This window comes from Enoplosus armatus, chromosome 4 (genome assembly GCF_043641665.1).
Source record: "Enoplosus armatus isolate fEnoArm2 chromosome 4, fEnoArm2.hap1, whole genome shotgun sequence".
Classification (NCBI taxonomy): Eukaryota; Metazoa; Chordata; class Actinopteri; order Centrarchiformes; family Enoplosidae; genus Enoplosus; species Enoplosus armatus.
Window position 1 is genome coordinate 10,709,444 of NC_092183.1, and position 19,508 is coordinate 10,728,951.

Sequence of the window (19,508 nt, forward strand, 5' to 3'; positions counted from 1 at the left end):
ATATAAACAAATGCATACTGTATATTTACATTTTTTGTGATGTCTAAGCAATTCAGGATCGTTTTTTTTATTTTGGTACATGATGATTGGAGTAATTACTGGAGTTCCATGTCTAGTGTATGCTTTCTTTTCTTTTCAGGGAGACAAACACTGCCATCTTTAGTCCAGAAATGTTGGTAACAAATCATTTAGCTACACAATTTGGCTAAATAATTGTGTGTAATCTTTATCTCTATTATGATAGACTCTGGATCATGATCAAAATGCTCTCCCCTCGCCCGTCACTTGACTAGAGTAGAAAGATGTTGTTCTTATTGATCAGTAGATAGTGCAGCATGAAACAGTGTGCTGTTTGTGCAGGAACCTTTTTTAATATGGAAAACTGGCATCCGATTGCCTTCACTTGGTTTGTGAACAAGAAATATACTTGGATTTCACTCAACCTTTCTTTTTTTTTTTAATGAATACACCACGGCGCCAATGTTTAATTCAGTAATACAGATGTCTCTGAAATGACAATCTGGCTATAAAATCAGTATAAAATGTACGAGGCACTAACTGATTTTCAGGTTTTGCTCCTTCACTGATGGAATAAGCTTAAAGAAATGTCACGCACTTATTTTAAGAAAACATTTTATTTTAACAGGAACATTTGAAAGATTTTCACTTAAAATTATACAGAGAAAGAAAAAAGTTAACCATTATTATTTGCTCGCAGTTACAAAACCATCATTTACACGTATAGAAGTGCCCTGGTTGAATACTTTCCAGTGTCATTACAAGCCAAAGTCAAGTCATTTGTTGTGTAGAAAAACATAACTCACCTGAAAGTATTTTCAGTCTAAACTCTAAAGAACCAGATCATGGCTTCAGACTAAACAGACATGAACGCACACCTACACACACACACACACACAACTTAAACACAGCAGCTCAGATTCTTGAACGTGTCTTTATCCATGACATATCTCTTTTACCATTATCTATCATTTTAAAACGGGTGAAATGATGCCATTTTTCTCTTACCACAGCAATAATGTTGTCAACAACATAGTATATCACTATGAACAGCTTGTGTAGTTATTGGTTCACACACACCAGCTATTCCTTCAGCCTTGAATGAACAGAACTGCTGTGCTGTAAACCTTGCCAGTTGGCCTTGGCTGTAGAGTAAGAGCAGAGCCTTCTGGTGTTCATGCTGCTGAGCGATTCTGCAGCGTCCCCTCTCCTACAGAGGAAGAGGAGGTGAGTGCTGGACCCTCGTATGCCTCTGTTATCTCCGTCTATAGTCGGCAACCTGGAAGAGAAAGATACGCACAGATTGGAGCATTACAGAACATTTGGTAGACGTCTACAATGCTCTGGGTGAACTGACGCTATCTACCTGATGTGAAGGCAAACACTGAATACTGTGTGTGTTCAATCCAGACAAATAATCCAGTTTAGATGTTGTGTGGCTTAAAGCACAGAACCCGACTGAAACTGAATACCAATATTTGAGTTGAAAAATCTGATAACAATAGACTGACAAATATAGTTTTTGATAAGGATCTCTCAAATTAGGTTAGTGAAGAATTATGACAAGCAGTTTCAGTTGAATAATAGATAGTTGAATAGTGGACAAACTATGTAATGCAGACACTATTTCTAACATCTTACCGCAAACATATCTTTGCTGCACGTTGTTATTGTTGTCTTGTTATTAATCTGCCTATATATATGCTAATATGTAAAGATTCAGGCCTGCAAGTAACAGTTATTTTTAATTATCAAATTATTTCTCTGATTAATCGATTCATTTTTCAGCCTATAAAATGTCCTTTACAGTTTCCCAGAGACCCAAGTCCAACAGATATTCAATTTACAGTCATGTAAAACAGACAAAAAAAGCAAAACCTCACAACCATTTATTGATTATCAAAATTTTCTGGCAATTAACTAATTGATGAATCATTTCAGCAAAGAATCTGTCTGCAATAAGATAATGGAAGTGGATAATATCAACTGATATGTCAGCCTGGCTCTACTGAGAAGTTGATTTGTTCATGTCATAGTTTTGTCCCCAAATAATACTCCTTGAACGTTGAAAGGTTTCTGAAACTCTCCTTTAAATGAATCATTCTCTTGTATTAGTCTTGAAATATAGTGCAGGTCATCAGAAAACAATGCACATGCCGTGTGAAAACTGTGGTGCCACCATGGATGCAATGACTTTTCAGAACCTGAGAAGAAATCTTGTAAAATAAAATCCCCAGTAACTCAGTTGTCTGATACGTCTGTCGAGAGCAATGCTCGTGTGTTCTTGTTCGATGGCGAGTGGACTGGACTCCTGTTCCTGCTGAACTGAGCCAGTGGTTCCATAGGACTGATTATCAGCTCAGTAGGCACAGGAAGCCAAGCCCAAATCTCTGTTCTCTCTTTCTCATGAGGCACTGGCAGGCTATGAACACATATTTTTCCCTTTTTCTTTTTTTTCTTTCAGTGTCTGCAATGAAGCAAAAAGCAATGCCAACTCAGGGTGCGTGTCAGGCAGCGTTCCGCTTTGCTAAACCCACAAGAAACCACACGACTGTAGGTTCATTTAAACTGTTGAATTGTTGGATTTCACTAGATGGTGAAAGGTGTGGTTGACAAGGTAAAAACCTCTCCACCGCAGTGTCAGCAAGTGCTGGATGGTGGGAGCTGTCCAAAATCGTTGATAAATTGTTGGCATGAATAAAACGCCAAGAGAGCCCGATCATAAAAACTATAAATCTATCGAACTTTAAATCCATCAAAATCGCATTCCGCCACCTTCTGTCTTAAAATTGAAAAAGTTGCCAACATATACTTTCAAATAGAATGTAATACAGCAGCTCCATAAAACATACTCAACATTAAAGAGACAATCAGACAAGTTTAGTTGCGTGAAGAGAAGGAGGTGTGGGTGGCGTGGGCCGAATAAGTTTATTTTCGGTGTCTTTATACAGTGTTGCTTTGTCCTTTTGATGTGCAGAGCACCATTTCCCTCCCATTAGAGTGTAATAAATCACCTTTTAGATACGCGCTCTGATGGCAATTCCTCTCTTTTACAGGCCTTTGATGGTCATTACTCTTTTAACAGGGCCTAAATATAGGTCTAAAAATGGCAGGCTCCACATGGCCCTCATTTCTAATTCACACATCTGTCCTCGTTTAGTCGCCATTTTGTCGTCGTGAATATAGAGCGCTATAATACCTCCTCACGGCTCATATTCTGACTGCCAAAAAAAGACTGACCGGTTCTAAAATACATTTTCAGCCATCTGTCACTGTTTTGATTAGGGAGCCATCGGTCCAGAACAGTATAGCTTTGCATTACAATTAGCTGGTGCAACGGTGGACTACACCCGCATACAGCAAAAGTTATACAGTAAGTTACTGTGGGTCAAAGCCATACGTGATGTATTCTTTACATGTAGTCCTGCTGCAGTTATGGACAGCTTGGGTGTTGATTGGCTGATGAGTGCACTTTGCAGGAATGAGTTCCTCTGAGAAACTTCTTTGTTTGGTAGGAAGATGTAAATGAAGCTTGTTAGTTGTCTTGTCTTGAGACAGACTGAGATTTACGGATCATTGTGTTGGCAGACGGAAGACGAAGCTTGTGTGACAAACCCGCTCACATTGCTGAGAAAGTTTGTCCTTTGCATTGCTTCTTTTTTTTTTTCCGTGTTTAAAGCTTATCTTGGCTAATTTGGGAACCCTCTCTCAGTACACTCTGTAATGCTTAAAACAAAGTGCGTGGTGTAACCCAACTGACAATCCCTGCTTTTCTTGGTATCGGTGGGTGTTTAACAGGATCACAGCCTTTTGTTTCTCCTATCTGAAACAAAACAATAGAAACTTATATCGCCCAGTAAATCCACGGTAGGAACACTAAATGGTCCCAATGAAGTGAAACTGACATCCTAAAATGATGGAAAGCTCTACAATCAGTGCATCATTCTCATTTTCTTTTGACGCCTGAGTCTTGTTTTCCTTCACAGTGTGAAAACGTGTTGTGTGAGAATCCGTCTGCTTTATGGATCTCTGCATCTTGGCTTCCTCGGGCTGAGATTAGATCAGAAATCAATACATATCAGCCAGGGATGCACGGATGGCACTTTTCACTGCCAAAGTGATTTGAAGTTTAAAACCTGAAGCCCTTTTAAGTGTTTAAAGGATCATTCTGAGCACTGATTTGCTGCAGGCCCCGTCAACCGTTTAGGAGTTACCCTGCTGTATTTCAGCTAAACCGTTAAAACACTTTGGGAAATATGCTTTCATGTTGCGAGTTACATGAGAAGTCACTGCACTCAGCCAAGAAATAGTCCAGCACATAACCCCCTGTAAAAAACAATAGATATGACGTTAATGAATGAACTTTAGAGGTGCTGGTTGGCAGTTACCTGTGGACAGAGCCAGGCTAGCTGTCTCCCCGTTTTCAGTCTTTATGCTAAGCTTAGTATGCTTAGCTAGATCTTATAACAGATATATTAATATCGGTGTATATGTGAGCCGATAAGTAAGAAGAAATTGCATAATGGAAATGCCAAATTAGGTTTGAAATTTCAACTTTAAAATGCTCAGTATGTTTTGTTCACAATAAAATGAGAAAATAAACTTTGAAAAGAATTAAGGGATCTGTATCAAGATTGTTACTATTGGCCAATATATCATTGTCGGAGTTTTTTCATCTCCCAAATATCAAAATCAGTATCACCCTGAAAAATAAGCATCAGTCAGGCTATACTACATGTTGAACATATGAAAGTAGCATCCATCTTCTTATCTAACTCTCGGTGAGAACGCAAATAAGCAAACTATTCCTTTAAAATGCTCACCAAGCAAGACGGTGTGTCCCAAAGTGTTCACACTGGAAAAGTGTGAAAATGAAGTATAATCCAACCACCTAAACCAAAATGCAATTTTTGAGTGTGCTGTTTATGGACACAATTCTCCCACAATGCAATGCACTGAGGAAATGGAGGAGCTGCTCACAGCTGGAAAGAAATTTAATTAAATTGTAGGTAAAGTACGTTGATTTCTTCTGTACTAACTGTTTAAACACTAACACTTTGACTATGTGTATGCATGCTGTATAAATTAGCATGTAGTATGACTTTGGGACACACAGAGTTTGCTGTTTGCTGTAAGAAAGAGAGAATAGTGGATATGAAGGACAATGATGATGATGAGGGCGCTGATGGTGGCCACTGCTCCCGGATTGATGAAATATCTGTCAGCAGCATTAAGCTGCGTTTGGGTCTCCCCAGGCCTCATTAGTACTGGAAGTACAGTCTCTCTCCTGAGGTACTTGGCTCTCACCTTCGCTAGAACTACAGAGCGTGCAAGCAGCCTCATCTGCGGGATTATCTTTTATACTACGTAACTAGAAGGAGACAGAAGCGCAGGGGTGGAAGTAGAGAGCAAGGAAGGAAGATGAAAGACGAGAGAAAGAACAACAGACAAATCAGGAGAGCGTAGCGCGGCGCTCATTAGTAATGTTGCACGGCGTTTTGAATTTGTGAGGAGACTTGTGTGTTTTTATTCTTCTGAGTGAGAGGGTCTCAGTGGAAAGTTTTACAGACGTGCAAGTGAGGCTGGTGGAGAGGAAGACTTATTTAGACTGAGGTCGAACCAAACTGAAGGAAAATGCAGGATGAGGAGGGAGGGAGGAGAGGAGTGGAATGAGATAAGAGAAAGAAGAGAAAGGTGAAAGAGGATGCAGGATAATCAAGTAAAACGCGAGAAAACAGTAGAGGACAAAGGGGGAAGGAGTTCTGTGACTGAAATGTATAAACACACATTAGATAATTGAACTTTAACTGTGTGAACACAAACACACACAGCCACCTGCCACTGTAAAAACTTTCTTTCACACACACTCATTGTCTTCCTTTGTCTGCTTGTCTGGGTCATGCTCTCCTCAGGTGCAGAACTTAGCCACTGTGAACAAAGAGGAAATCAATCACTGTTCACCAATCAGCTAAGCTCTGTGCCTGGCTGGAGAGAGGATACAAAACCTGTCTGGTGGACTGACATGTACACACACACATACACACTCTACCCCTAACCCCCTCCACCCACACACACACACACACACACACACACACACACACACACCAAGACCCTCTGGCTCCCTCATCATCCTTTTTTCTCCTCCGCACTTCCGAATCATCAACTCCTCAAACACAATCACACACACTCTTGGATAATCATGTCTTCTTTAGTTTTAAGTTTCAGGGGGGGATGAATGTGTGTGTGTGAGTGTGTGTGTGTATAGGAGGGGCTGTGGTTGCCATGGCAGCCGGCTGGGTCAGGGCTGTGTGGTAATCCCTGGCAATGTGATTTTATCATAAGTCACAAATCAGCACGCCAGGAACCCTCACAGCCCAGACATGAAAGAACAAGATCTTCTCTCTGTCTTTTTTTTTTTCCTCCTCTAACTACATCCTCAAGTCCAGCGCTAACCTGCAGCCACCCAGAAATGAAAAATCTCTTAACTTTCTTTGTTCTTTCTCCTTCTCCTTCTCCCTCACGTCTGCCATCAGAGCGCAGTCATGAAAGACCAGACCTGTGGATCCTCACTCCCTCTCCCTCGCGCTATTTCCTTGGTTACCCCTCTCCTCCTCTCCCATTCGCCACGCTCGGCTAACCCGGCGATATGCCCCTCATTAAGCGGATCAAGAGGGATTCCAGAGGCATGTACCGGGGGAAGAAAAGAACGAGGGAGTGAGCGGGGAGGGGAAAAGAAAAAAAAAAGTGGGGGGGAGACCACCCTTCTCCTCGAAAGGGTTGTGCTTTTAAGGTTTAAAATACAGAGCAGGGAGTGTGCCTTGACAGACATGTTGTTTTCAGTTAAAACCCTCTCAGCCCGCCTCAGCCTAATCCCACTGTACTGTGGTCTGTGTGTGTGTGTGTGTGAGAGGGTGTAAAAGGGTACAGGGAGGACTGTTCTACTTAAGAAAAGACGATGGGGGAACACAAACTGAGCAGTAAAACATGAATCCATCTCCCCACAGTGCAATATGAAAAAGCAGTGAGGAGGTTGGTTCATCCATCATTTTAATTGGAGAGAGATGTGGACCCTGAGCTCGGTTGACCAGCATGATCCATTGATGTTTACAGAGGCTTGTTTGGTTGGGTCCAATGGGAAGCAATAGTAGTAAAAGTTAGGATATTAATCTCTAAATGCTTCTTTTCTTCTTCTATTCTTTTTTAAGTTGTCTTTGCTGCTCCATTTCATTCATCCTGTACTTGTAGCGAGGCTCCACGAGGGAGGTGTAGTGAGGGAGTGAAGGATGATGACAAAAGATCTGCGGGCACAGACAGAAAGGCGCTACATATGTGTGTGTGAGTGTGTGTGTGTGTGTGTGTGTCAGAGAGATTTATCAGGACTGAGCCAGATGCCGAGCACTTGTCTAGAAAGCCTTTCACATCCTGTGCAAATGCATAAAGCTGTCTCTGTCTCTCTCTCTCCCTGTGTGTGAGTGTGTGTTTGTGTCTGAAGATAAAAGCCTGTCTTGTAGTGGCTTGGTCACGGCCTAAAAAAGGATTTAGTGCTGTAAGTCACTCAGGTTGATGGGGACAAGTATTTAGCAGCACCTCTTGACACAGCATGTGTTGACCAAGGTCACAGACGCCTTGTCTGACCTCATACTCCCTGAACTGGGGGCTTGTTTGTAACATAGTGTAGTAACTGAAGTTGATTCTGAATGAGTTAATTGTAACTTTGATCTTAACTTTGGCGTAATGTATTTTTCTGCATCAATCAGAGTTTGTCAATATCAGAATCAGAATCTGACTACAGTTGTGGGGCTGTTTGCTCATGTTGGCTACACTTGATTAATTAATAAAGTAGACCGACAGAAAACGAATTGGCAACTGTTTTGATAATTGATTAATCGTTTAAGTAATTTCTATGTTTTACATCATTATAAATGTAATGTCTTTGTTGGTTGGATGTCACTATTCATATTGCGATGAAATTGCGATTGCATTTTCCCAAAACTTCTTGACATTTCATAGACTAATTGATTAACTGATAAACATACAGGCCTCATGAAGCAGATTAGCTTTAAAAACATTTTTTTGCAACCCCCTTGCTCTCTCCCCACCTTTCCACCTGTCTCTCTCTACAGTCAACACTATCAAATAAAAGCAAAATGCCAAAACAAAAAGAAAAAGGAAATCTTTCATGAAGAGAAAATAGAAAAAATGACAGCATAAGCTGGAGGTATTATCGTTAAACATGATTAAACAGAGTACTTTCACATTCGATCCATAGTATAATACTGTATTGTTTGAAAGCTTTGAAGAATAGTTGGGCTATTATAATATATATATAATTGTCGAGCAGAGATACGTTTAATTGCCCACTCTCATTATTCAAAGGTTAGTGTCAGTAATAGCAGGACTGTTATGAAAAGATCAGCAGCTTCAAAGAGACCTGTCTTCACTCCGGTCCTCCCTTCCGCTCTTTCTCTTCCTCCCTTTCCTTTCTGTCTGTCTAAACCATAAATTTCTCTCTTCCCTTCATTTTGTGTGACACCAATAAACCCCTCACTGTTCTGAATCGTCGAGAAGCTCAGTGGTTGATAGTTGTGCATGTGCACACACACAAGGAATTTCAGGGTCAACAGTATAAAAATCACCCCACAAACCGCCCTGAGCCCTTCAGAAAGCGCTCGCTGACCCGTTCGCTCTCTTTTTCTCTCTTCCCTCTCTCGTTTGTTTGAGGAACACATTCCCAAATTCCTTCTCTGACAAACACATCCTGATGGCGCTGCTGTGAAACCACGGAAAAGGCCCCATTCTGAGTCTACAAACACACACACACACACACACTCAAAGGGCTCAGAGAGGAATGTGAAGAATAGGTAGCCAAGTGACTCAAGTGTGGACTGTGCAGATGGAATCAGGATCAATCCAACACAAAGCTTTCTTTGACGGCCGCCGTTTCAGACTAAAAGGTCAGATACGAGACTGAAATATTGTCTTTAATGTGTAGAAATACTTAAACAACTGAAGAAGAAGAACAATTAGCCTGATATCTCAATGTCAAATGATTAGACGATACAGAATATTTGAGAAGTTCTTCTGTAATGTTTTTGAGCATTGTCATAACAATATGTTATTGGTTCTTTTCTCCACAGATGGTTCAAGTAAAATTCACCAGCCAATTAAAAGGCATTTAAGTTTCAAACTGAACTGCGAATATGAAGGAACTGAAAACTCTGAGCAGATTGCCATAGATTCTTTTGTATAAACCCACACAAATATATTTTTACATTTCTGATTCAGCTTGTTAGGAGACCTGTTGATGTAATTTCTGCTCATAGTCAGTGCCATTGACAGCAGGTACAATTACGATGAAACCAGGGCTAGAATTTAATTAGGAGATGTTGAAAGAAATAAAAGTGCAAAAAAGAAGATGAAAATTTGAGTCTTCTTTGGTTCATTTTTCAGTTTAACAGTAAGAATACTACCAGGGACATGACACACAGCACGGCACTCAGTGAATGAAAATTTGAGAATGAGACTTCACCTCCAATGTCATAGGACCATCTCCTCCACCACTCTGCGTGCCGATTGGTCCATTTCATCCTTGACCAATGAGAGGCAGCGACAGGCCAGAGCCTGCTGCTCAGGGTCCTCCTGAACCATCAGCTCCCCGTACAGATACACACCCATGGCCTGGAACACACATAGAATCAGTGTTTTAAATCAGCTTTCATTGTATCATGCAGGACAAATGTTCAACAGTTGTGTGTATTTACTTGGTCATGAACCAGAAAGTGTTCCACGTCTCCGTAAGCCTGAGTGTACGCATGTTTGACCACCAGCTCACACCAGCGATGTCGGACCTGGAAGCCAAAACAGAGGAAAAAATACAACAACTATTAATGGAATCACAGACACAAATGTTCATTTAATTATTTTAAATTTGACCTTGAGATAGAAAATCTCCTATTTAAGAGACTTTTGGCAAAAATGACAGCACAATATTGTCAACATGGACCAACACAGAACCAAGAAATCAAAGATAAGTAGATTAAGGAATTACGATGAATTAAAAATTAATTAAAAGAGATTAAAAATCCACAACTTCTCACTTCACGCCAAAGCTAAACATTACAATAATTGCACTTGCCCCTATCATTCCTTAAAATGGCCACAATCTCTTGTCTGGAGTTATATAAGGTCACTGGTGTTTGTAATTTCAGAGTTTATGTTGTTCATTCAAAGCTGACGGAGCTTGACCAACTATATACCCTTGGTACAGACAATATGAAGTTAGAGGGATAAATTACTCTTAAACACAATTCATAACACTAATGAAAGCAGAATGGTGCTAGATTTATGATCAGTTATTTCTATTTATTAGTTCTTTAAAAAGTTGCCATTCTGGAAGGCATTTTATTTTTAATGTTTTTGACCAGTGCACTCACACAATAATGTGGAGAGGTTTCCCTCGATGCCAGTAACAAAAGACAAATGGCTCATCTGACGAGCTGAGAGACAAAGCGGGAAGCTGCTCCTCTGACAAAGAATAGATTCATCCCGAATCGGAGGATTAACAGACGTGAACTTTGTTTTAGAAAAAAACAATTTCTCAATCTAAAGTTCATGTTTAAAAGTTATATTTAAATCTCTGACAATGTGCGTGTGTGTGTGTGTGTGTGTGTGTGTTTGTGTGTATAGGTGTGTTTTTACTGTATGTGTGCATGTGTGTGAAAGCTAATGCCTGGCCTTTCTCCCAGAGGATCAATAGGAGCTCTGTTGCCGCGGTTACAGGAGAGATCAGAGACTGGCTCTGTCCCTGCCTCAGCCATCATCCTTCATCATCTGCTATGAGCGTGCACGTGCGTGTGTCTGTGCATGTGTGTGTGTGCAGGCGGGGATACGCAGTGCACGTGTATATGGATACACTCTTGGTGGAGGAGACAGATAGAGGATGATAAAAGAGACAGAAGAGCGATAAAAAATCCAGATGAAAAATCTTTTAAAGCACTGTCACTACTCTAAAGCCTGACAGTTTCCCTTGGCTGGTTTTTTCGTGGGTATTTCAATCTCCTCCATAACTATCTCCACACACTTCGGATAATAAACTCGTCCCTTTGGAGAGTACAGTGACCAAGCGTGGGATTTTTGGTGATTGATTTCATTTCAAAAGCTTAAGCTTTGGGCATTTCAGTGCTTGTACAGATATTCATTTTGAGGAAGTATTCTAGAAAGGAGCCAAATGGATCTACTTGAGTGCTGAGTGAATGTGTGCACACTCTTAATAGGAGTTTTTGTTTTTTTTTGTGCCAGAAATGTGGCGCTGCCCTCCACTTGTTTATGCAGCCTGAGAATGGAGACTGAGCAATGCTCCATTTACAACAGCCATATTTAAGTCCTCACATTACCTCCGCAACCTCCTCAGTAAACATGAGTTTAATTGGTCTCAGAAGGGCTTTCTAGTTCCTCTTTCATCAAAATTTTACATCTTCCTTTTTCCATATATTCTTTGCCTCTGTTTATTCTCGAAGGCTGCAAAAATCCCATAGCAGACATGACAAAAAGCAAAGGGTATATGTTAAGTATAACACGCTCTTTTACTTTCTGCCCACACATGAACAAGGAAATGTGCGTGTCTGTATTCATGAATATGGGAGTGTGCACGAGTGTGTACAGTATGTGTACCCTCTGGTGCCAGCCCTGCCCTTCTGGCCTGCGTCGCCCCGGCAGCTGTTCCCTGCGCTGGGTTACATTCCTGGGGAGAGCCCTGGGGCAGAGCAGCTGCCTGGTGCACCTCTCCTTACCCCCTTTTTTACTCTGCTTCCTCTCGCTGGGCCCCTCTCTCTGACAGCACATGCAATAACACAGTGACATTCCTTCATTTATTACTGCACCCCTGCCCCTCCTTCACCCTCCACCACCACCACCACTGATTCGACACATACACAAACGCTACAACTGATACTAACATACTCCGTGTGTGCTCGCACTTTCGCACTTACCGTGACAAACAAACGTACACATCTCATACAGTCCGAATCTAATAGACAAGACAGACACGCAAAAGCATGTATGGAGCGCAGACGCAAATGCAATGTTACGGTAGTCTTGACTTTACTACATACCAGCATGGGCATCCAAACATAGCCTCATATACTGACTTTCTGGCCGATGAGAGGAAATATACTGTAAAACTTTATATAATAAAACTAACTGCAATAAAATGTGGAAACAACATTAAAGCTATTGTTTCTGTCTTTCAACTACGGCTGCAACTAATAATTATTATTATTATTATTTCTTCATCATCATTTGGTCTCTAAAATGTCAGAAAGTAACAAGCCGACATCGTCAAATTGCTTGTCTTGTTCAAAGATATTCAATCTACTATCATGTAAGACAATAAAAGCACCAAATCCTCACAATTGACAATCAACTAATCGATTAATAAACTAATTGTTTCAGCTCTACTTTCAACCATATATCTGTGCTCCATTACGCTATCTAATTATAGCTGCCATTTTTGTTTTCCAATCTAGTTATTTGCCCAATGGTACATATTAGACTTGGAGTTTTTTTGGGGGAGGTTTTCTTGTTCACTTGAGGAGCTGTTTTTGTTTCCAGTCTGTGAAACCAACTGAGACTGCCATAGTGATGAAAGGCTGTACAAATAAACTTGGGACACTCCTTGGTTTATCCTTAAAAACTCTTTTTCCTTTTTCTGTTGTCTCCCCTTCTCCTCGCTCCACATGTTGTGGCTGGTGGAACCAGACTTGATGTGGTCCCGTGAAGTCTCCAGTCGTTGGAGGAGTAAACCTGACCTGGGCACGAACCAGACAATGTGTCCTGTGTGCTTGACCGACAGATGGCCTTCGACACACACAAGCATGCATGTGCGCTCTCACAAAATCAGATATGCGCTCACGAAACCACACCACACATGTATGGAGTCACACAGCATCTCGCATCACATGAGGCTCATATGAAAGGAAGTGGGCCAAAGTCATGCACTCTCTGTCTCATACATGCAAACACATGCTCCGGCTCACACACGTATTCATGGTCACTCACACCGTTCACAAAGCAGTCCCACTGCACGCATACTGGTGGTCAGCCGCATATTTCCTTTCACTGTCGTTTACATGCTCACGCAAAACACACACAGAAACTTAAGCTTGCACGCCAGTCTTCACAGCACCTTTAACCTTTAACCCACAGACAAGCTTCTCTATCACTTTCACAGCACAGCATATCACTATAAACCTCTGTCTACTGCTTGGGGTGAGACATGTTCAACCGCTAATAGGTGGGGAAACAATATGTAACAGCATGCCGTGCTTCTATCACCAGATTAAGTTGTAGTAATGAGAAAATACCTCATAAAATGGATTAATAAAATTGATTAAATAGGAAATTCTGACATTAATGTGGTATGAAATCGTCATCAGAGAACTTTACTGTATGCAGCTGGGACCGATAATGCAGTTCTATTTTAAGGTGAACAATCTGTGTCGTGTTTGGTCGTATCACGATGCATTCTGAGTCGACGTATTACTAACCACTCTTCAGAAGCCATAAGAAACATTCCTATAATCCAATATTCATCCACTCTGAAAAGCTCTCGTTCTCTGTGAGGTAAACAGTGAGGGGCTACAGAGGCTGAACTGCACTCAGTCTTGTATTTTGTCCCAGAATTTTAAACAGATCAATCATCAATCTCCTGAAGAGGATGCATTACCAGACAAAGCAAAGCCGAGTGAGAAGATAAATACAAGCGGGGGACAAAAAGGGAGAGAAAGAACGAGAAGGGGAGGAGAATAAATGGCCACATTTAAAAGGGTTGATGTAGGTGATTAACCTCTTCTGAATGAGATTACTAACATTAGGACAGGACCATTGCCTTTAGTGCGTGCAGGTGTGTGTATGTTTGTGTATGAGAGAAAGAGTGTGTGTGTTTGTGTTTCCATGCATGACTATGTGCATAATGGCCCTGTGTATTTTTAGCGAACACTGAAAGTTTTTCCTGGAAATTGCAGATGAGAATCTGCTTTCATCTGCCAGGAAGCTCGACTAAAGAGGCCTAAAACTAAAGCTGGACCCGAGGCCACAACACAAAGTGGCCTCGGCTTGTGACCACAAGGTTACGTACTTACAATTAAACACCAGACAATAACGTCAAGAAGTAAAATCACTTTGACAAACTTCAGATTCTAGCTAACAAACCGTAAGAAATACATTCAAAATCTGAGGAAACTTCTTTATTAGTGAGTGGCCTGACTATGAGTTTGGAATGTAAATAATAAAAATGTCCTTAGATGTCTGGATTCAATACAATAACCTCTCAACTGACTCTGTACAACAGAACATATGAGCCCATTATATACATTACTGCCCCAACAAAACAGCTCATATAATTAATAAGAACTTGTAAAAGACTAAATATGTATCAAATCTTTCTTTTAAAGACGAGCCATGTGTTAACGATGGAGGTTAGCGTGGGCAGTTTACGGGCTCTGCTGCAGCTGTCTTTTCACACTCACGCTCCTGTACTGAGTGGCGGCGCTGTACAGTAAAGAACTCTTAAGCTGCCTACAAGAAAACACACACACACACACGCACACACACACACACACACACACACACACACACACACACACACACACACACACACACACACACAAACATCGTTAATAGTACCATTAAGGAACTTTGTGCAGTACTAAAACATGAAGTGAATACTTGTGGGATTTAGTCAGTAATGGTGGCTGTAAAGAAGAGAGCCGCTATTACAGCAGAATTTACTACACATTACTAAGCGCTGTGCCTTGGGATGGAAAGGGAGAGGAAACCTTCTACTTTTTATTATCGGAGGAGATTATGGAACTTGGGTGCGTGCGCTCACTTGTCTGAGCATGTAGGTGTGTGTGTCTGTGTGTGTTACCTCAGCATCTTGATTCTGCAGGTTGTAAGTTCTCTGCAGAGTGCGCATTGTTGCCACGCTTAGCTCCTCTTCAAGCAGAAGCTCCAATAGCATCACTAGCTGCTCCGACGTCACCTGAAGAGACAAAACAATTCACGAGATTAAAGTGCTGACTAATACAAGCTCCCTCAACAAATATATTGAGACATATTATTGGACATTATGAGCAAAAAAGTCTTCCTTACACCAGCAGCTTCAAACTACTAAACTAGCAATGTTATAAACATATTGCATGCTGTGAGTCTCTTCTCAAATTCGTTTATATTTAGTTTATTTTCTAAAAATTAAATTTTCTTTTCAGTGCCGGGAAGGGTTGATGGGAAAAAAAAACTTCAATATAAGTCAGGCAATTAATGCAGCCTTTCAAACGGAGGAAACGGTAGCATAATAAAACTGAGCTGAAATGGCAATTAAATAAATATGGTAAACCAACTGAATCTTGTGCAACTGGGAAATATTAAAAAATAGGCAAAAGAGGACAGATGAAGGGAAAATATTAGGATTTGAATCAAGGACAGAGAGAGAAGTGAAACAAAGCAATGGAGTTGTCTTTTTTGATATTGCCCTATTGTAGAGAAACAAAGCGAGCAGCACTGTTCAGGGATACACACTGCCAAAAAAAAGACTCTTTTAGAACATTCATTCTTTGTAGGTTGAAAGATTGCAGTGAAATCCCTGATTGCAGCAATGACAGAAGCTTAAAATTGAGAAAAGAAGAATGCCTCACTGTTGCTTCTTAATAGCTAAATGATTGTGTTATTCCGAGGTAAACATAAAGGAAACAACCTATTTTCTTCCAATGACTAACATCTTCAGGGACGGTGAAAACTCAGTGGTGAATTTAGGCGATCATTCTGGGAATGGATGTGGGCAGCGATATGAGAGAGCGACTTCCTCCTCTGGAGAGAGATGTGCCCAGCCTTGCCTGCCTGTCTCCTGCATACATCCAGCACTCCCAGCCACACTTTCTCTCTGGTCCCAGTCTGGGACACAATTAATGGCTGAAGGCCCCGCAGAGACAAATGTGAAAATAGGTATGAAGTGTGTGTGTGACTGAGTGAAGCAGAGCGCGAGACAGAGCAAGGAGAAAAAAAGTGACAGAGAAGTAAAGTAAACACATCCGGAAAATAGCTGCATTTGTGAAATGCATATTTTGTAAAGAGCATATATCTTTGGTAAACAATCTCCTTAGTGCTGCTGGGAAATACCTGACCTAAAACCAGGAAGTATTTCAGCATGTAGCTGTTGGAGCTGAGGGAATAACACTGAGACTCTAGCTGGCAAATGGTCAAATCAAACACTACAACTGCTACACACACACACACGAACACACACACACACACACACACACACACACACACACACACATACTCATGATCATCTAACTCCGTGGAAAATCTGATATCCAGTCTTTCCCTTCACCCTCTATCGACTCTCTCCCCTCTCTCCGTCCCTCCTCCCTCCATTTTGTGAAGGCTTGAGTGTTTTTTGAAGTGGTGTCTCCATCTCTAAAAAGGTCTCTTTGGGGCCCACCCATGATCCTTCTCACTCTCTCACCCTTTGAAAAGTGAGGAGTCCTCAGCAATAAAACACTGCTCTCTCACACCACTGCACACACATCCCTCTGCGCTGACTACAAGCTGCCTGTTTGTACTTATGTTGCTATGGTGGTAATCAATACGTCTGCACCAGTGTCTCCAAAAACAAATTCCTGGCCAATGATGGTACATTACAAACCAATTTATATTGTTATTATTATCCTGGCGCACACACACATTTTCACAGACAGTAACATGATTGTCTGCCTCATCACATGTAACATCTCCATGGTGACATCACCAACATCCACAGAAACTAACATCTGAACTAAGAACACTTACTCAAGTGCTTAAGTACAACTTTGAGTGTACTTTATTTGGATATCTCTGTTTTATGCTACTTTATACTTCCACTGCGCTACATTTCAGAGAAAAATACTGTACTTTTCACCTCATTTCACTTCATATGAATTTGTACTTGCTTTATCTAATTTCTGCACATTTAAACCTTGCAGTATGCACCTGCAAGCTTGTGGCACTTGTGTCAGGAGGAATTTGGAACTGAGTGTTGTGTCGCTGGATTGTACCTCATTTGTAAATTGAATTAGACAAAAGCACCTGCAAAAATACAAATGTAATGTATATAGAGAGGCTGAAAAACATCTGGCCGGTAGATGTGTGTGTGTGTGTGTGTGTCCTTGTGTGTGTGTGGGTGGGTGAGATAGAGGGAGAGAGAGAGAGAGAGCAATTATAGGGGAAAAGGTGAACTCCATGGCTGAGTACTCCCTTATTAATGGGCAGAGCATGAAGAATGACACACAAACACTTACAAACAGCCCATACACTGAGCCAAACACACACACACACACACACACACACACACACATACAGTCCCATGTCATGACCAGGTCATGGGTAACTCTAACAATAGCCCTTAATAGTACAGTGCTGAAAGCACTTTACCACTGAAGGGGGAAACGTATCCCTCTCCATCTCAACAATTCATGTGAAAAGATCTCCTCACACACACACACACACACACACACACACACACACAACACAGAATTTGGCCACATGAAAGAAGCATTTCATTCCCATACTGTCCGTCAAAGCTGAGGAATGCTAATGGTGAACAAGACAGAATACACACAGTCTCGCTCTTTCTCTCTTTCACAGACACACACATACACACAGTCACACTCAGACTGCCTGTAATCTCACTCATATGGACTTATTATATATAAGACAATGCACACACTAACATACACACTCAACACACACTTCCGTACAAACCGCTGACACGGGTCAGTTGCAACAACTCTATATTGAGTCAAGCCTTGCAAGGACCTCTGGGAAATAATCTGCTGAAATGTCCCCTTCACACACTGACCTCTAAACCTCTACAGAACAATGACGCTCAGACACACACACACACACACACACACACACACAAACACACACACACACACACACAAATATGACTGCATGCATGCACAAATATAGAGCTACAGCGACTGAGAGCTCAATGAGACAAACAGCTATAGTAAACACAGGATATGATGTCCACCACAAACTATAAATAAATTTTAAAAATGCATCTATAGCTGAGTGTGTGTGTGTGTGTGTGTGTGTGTGTAGAGATGTATGTGTGTGCACTGCTGTATATGGTATTGTCATGGGAGTGGGAGAGGTGGAGAAAATGAGCGTTGGAGAGTAATGGAGAGAAAGAGTCAAAAGGAGGAAGCAGCAACATTTTTTCGAGTGTGTGTGTGTGTGTGTGTGTGTGTGTGTGTGTGTGTGTCAGTGCATATGTGTGGGTGTATGGGACTATGGGACTAAGCAACATTAGTCATGCTCCTGCTGCTGCATAACATGTTCGTACAGCACAAAATGAATCGAAGCTCTTTAGCCTTTTGTACAGACTGTGTACACACACACACACACACACACACACACACAGCATCAATAGCAGCTTTATTGTGATATTTCTACCCTTTGCACTGATCAGGAAGAGTTACAAATGAATTGTTTCTGACACATTTGTGATTCTCTGTTGACTCTGCAGCACTTTCTTTTCTGAGATAGTGTAAAAGATGAAAAAGGGTTGTCCACATAAAAAAAACGGTTAATCTTAAACATTTTTCTGTCCCTTTCCAACAATCCATCACTTGTTCAGTATTTCCATGGCAACGGCACAGAGTACCACTCTGCGTTCTGTACAGTACATAGGAGAACGAGCCTGTGTCCTTTTTCAGGAGCCTTTATGCATTGACAGGATGGATCCAAAAATATTTCCATTTTCTCCCTCTACCCCTCACATTCTGCACATCCTCTGTGCTAAAGAGGGTCATGATCTACACCCCTTTTAGTCTCTTGCTACCGTAAGAGGTTGCTCACCATTTACCATCACATCTCTACAAGAGGAACCTCATATAACCTCTGCTAACTGAATCATCACTCTCCTACCTTTCTGCTTCTACGACGGATTTTTCAGCACTTTTCTCACTGGACTGTTGGCAGGCATTAAAGCCTGAACCCTCAAACTCCTTTAGGTTGCTTGTAATGATAATTGGAGAAGTCAAGCCCATTGTAAGCTACTGGTAAGAAGAGAACAAAAGTTTGGATATGACAAAAAAAGTGGAAAAGACAAATAACAGACAAAAAAAGAGAAAATGCGCTAAAGGGATTGTGTGAAAAATTGATTGATTGGACTAACTGACCAGAAAATCTATATGACTACAAAGAACATAAGAGAACCTCTTTCTATGCCCTTGGCACCAGTGAAAGGAATACAGAGGTGTTGCTAATGCTTTCTTTTCCTCCCTTACCTCCCCTCTCTTCCTTCTCTCGCTCCCTACCTCCGTACCACTGGGGAGTGTGTGCTGCATGTTCAGTCACACTGCATTATGGAGGTTGGAGACATTGAATAACTGTGACATTATAAAACCAAACTGTGAGAGGCCATTGAGTCGTGTGTGTGTGTGTGT

General features: G+C 41.3%; 1 protein-coding gene across 1 annotated transcript in view; it reads right to left on the bottom strand.

The window, feature by feature from the left end:
* Positions 1 to 616: 616 nt before the first annotated feature.
* The window catches only part of aopep (aminopeptidase O (putative)), a 70,180-nt gene continuing 51,288 nt past the window's right edge, over positions 617 to 19,508 (bottom strand). Inside the window, exons 14-17 of the mRNA XM_070904009.1 lie at positions 14,945 to 15,058; positions 9,780 to 9,866; positions 9,548 to 9,696; positions 617 to 1,297 (exon numbers count right to left, since the gene is read on the bottom strand). Of these exons, the coding sequence (XP_070760110.1) occupies positions 9,556 to 9,696; positions 9,780 to 9,866; positions 14,945 to 15,058 (342 nt within the window). The 3' untranslated portion in view covers positions 617 to 1,297; positions 9,548 to 9,555. The remainder of the gene's footprint in view (positions 1,298 to 9,547; positions 9,697 to 9,779; positions 9,867 to 14,944; positions 15,059 to 19,508) is intronic.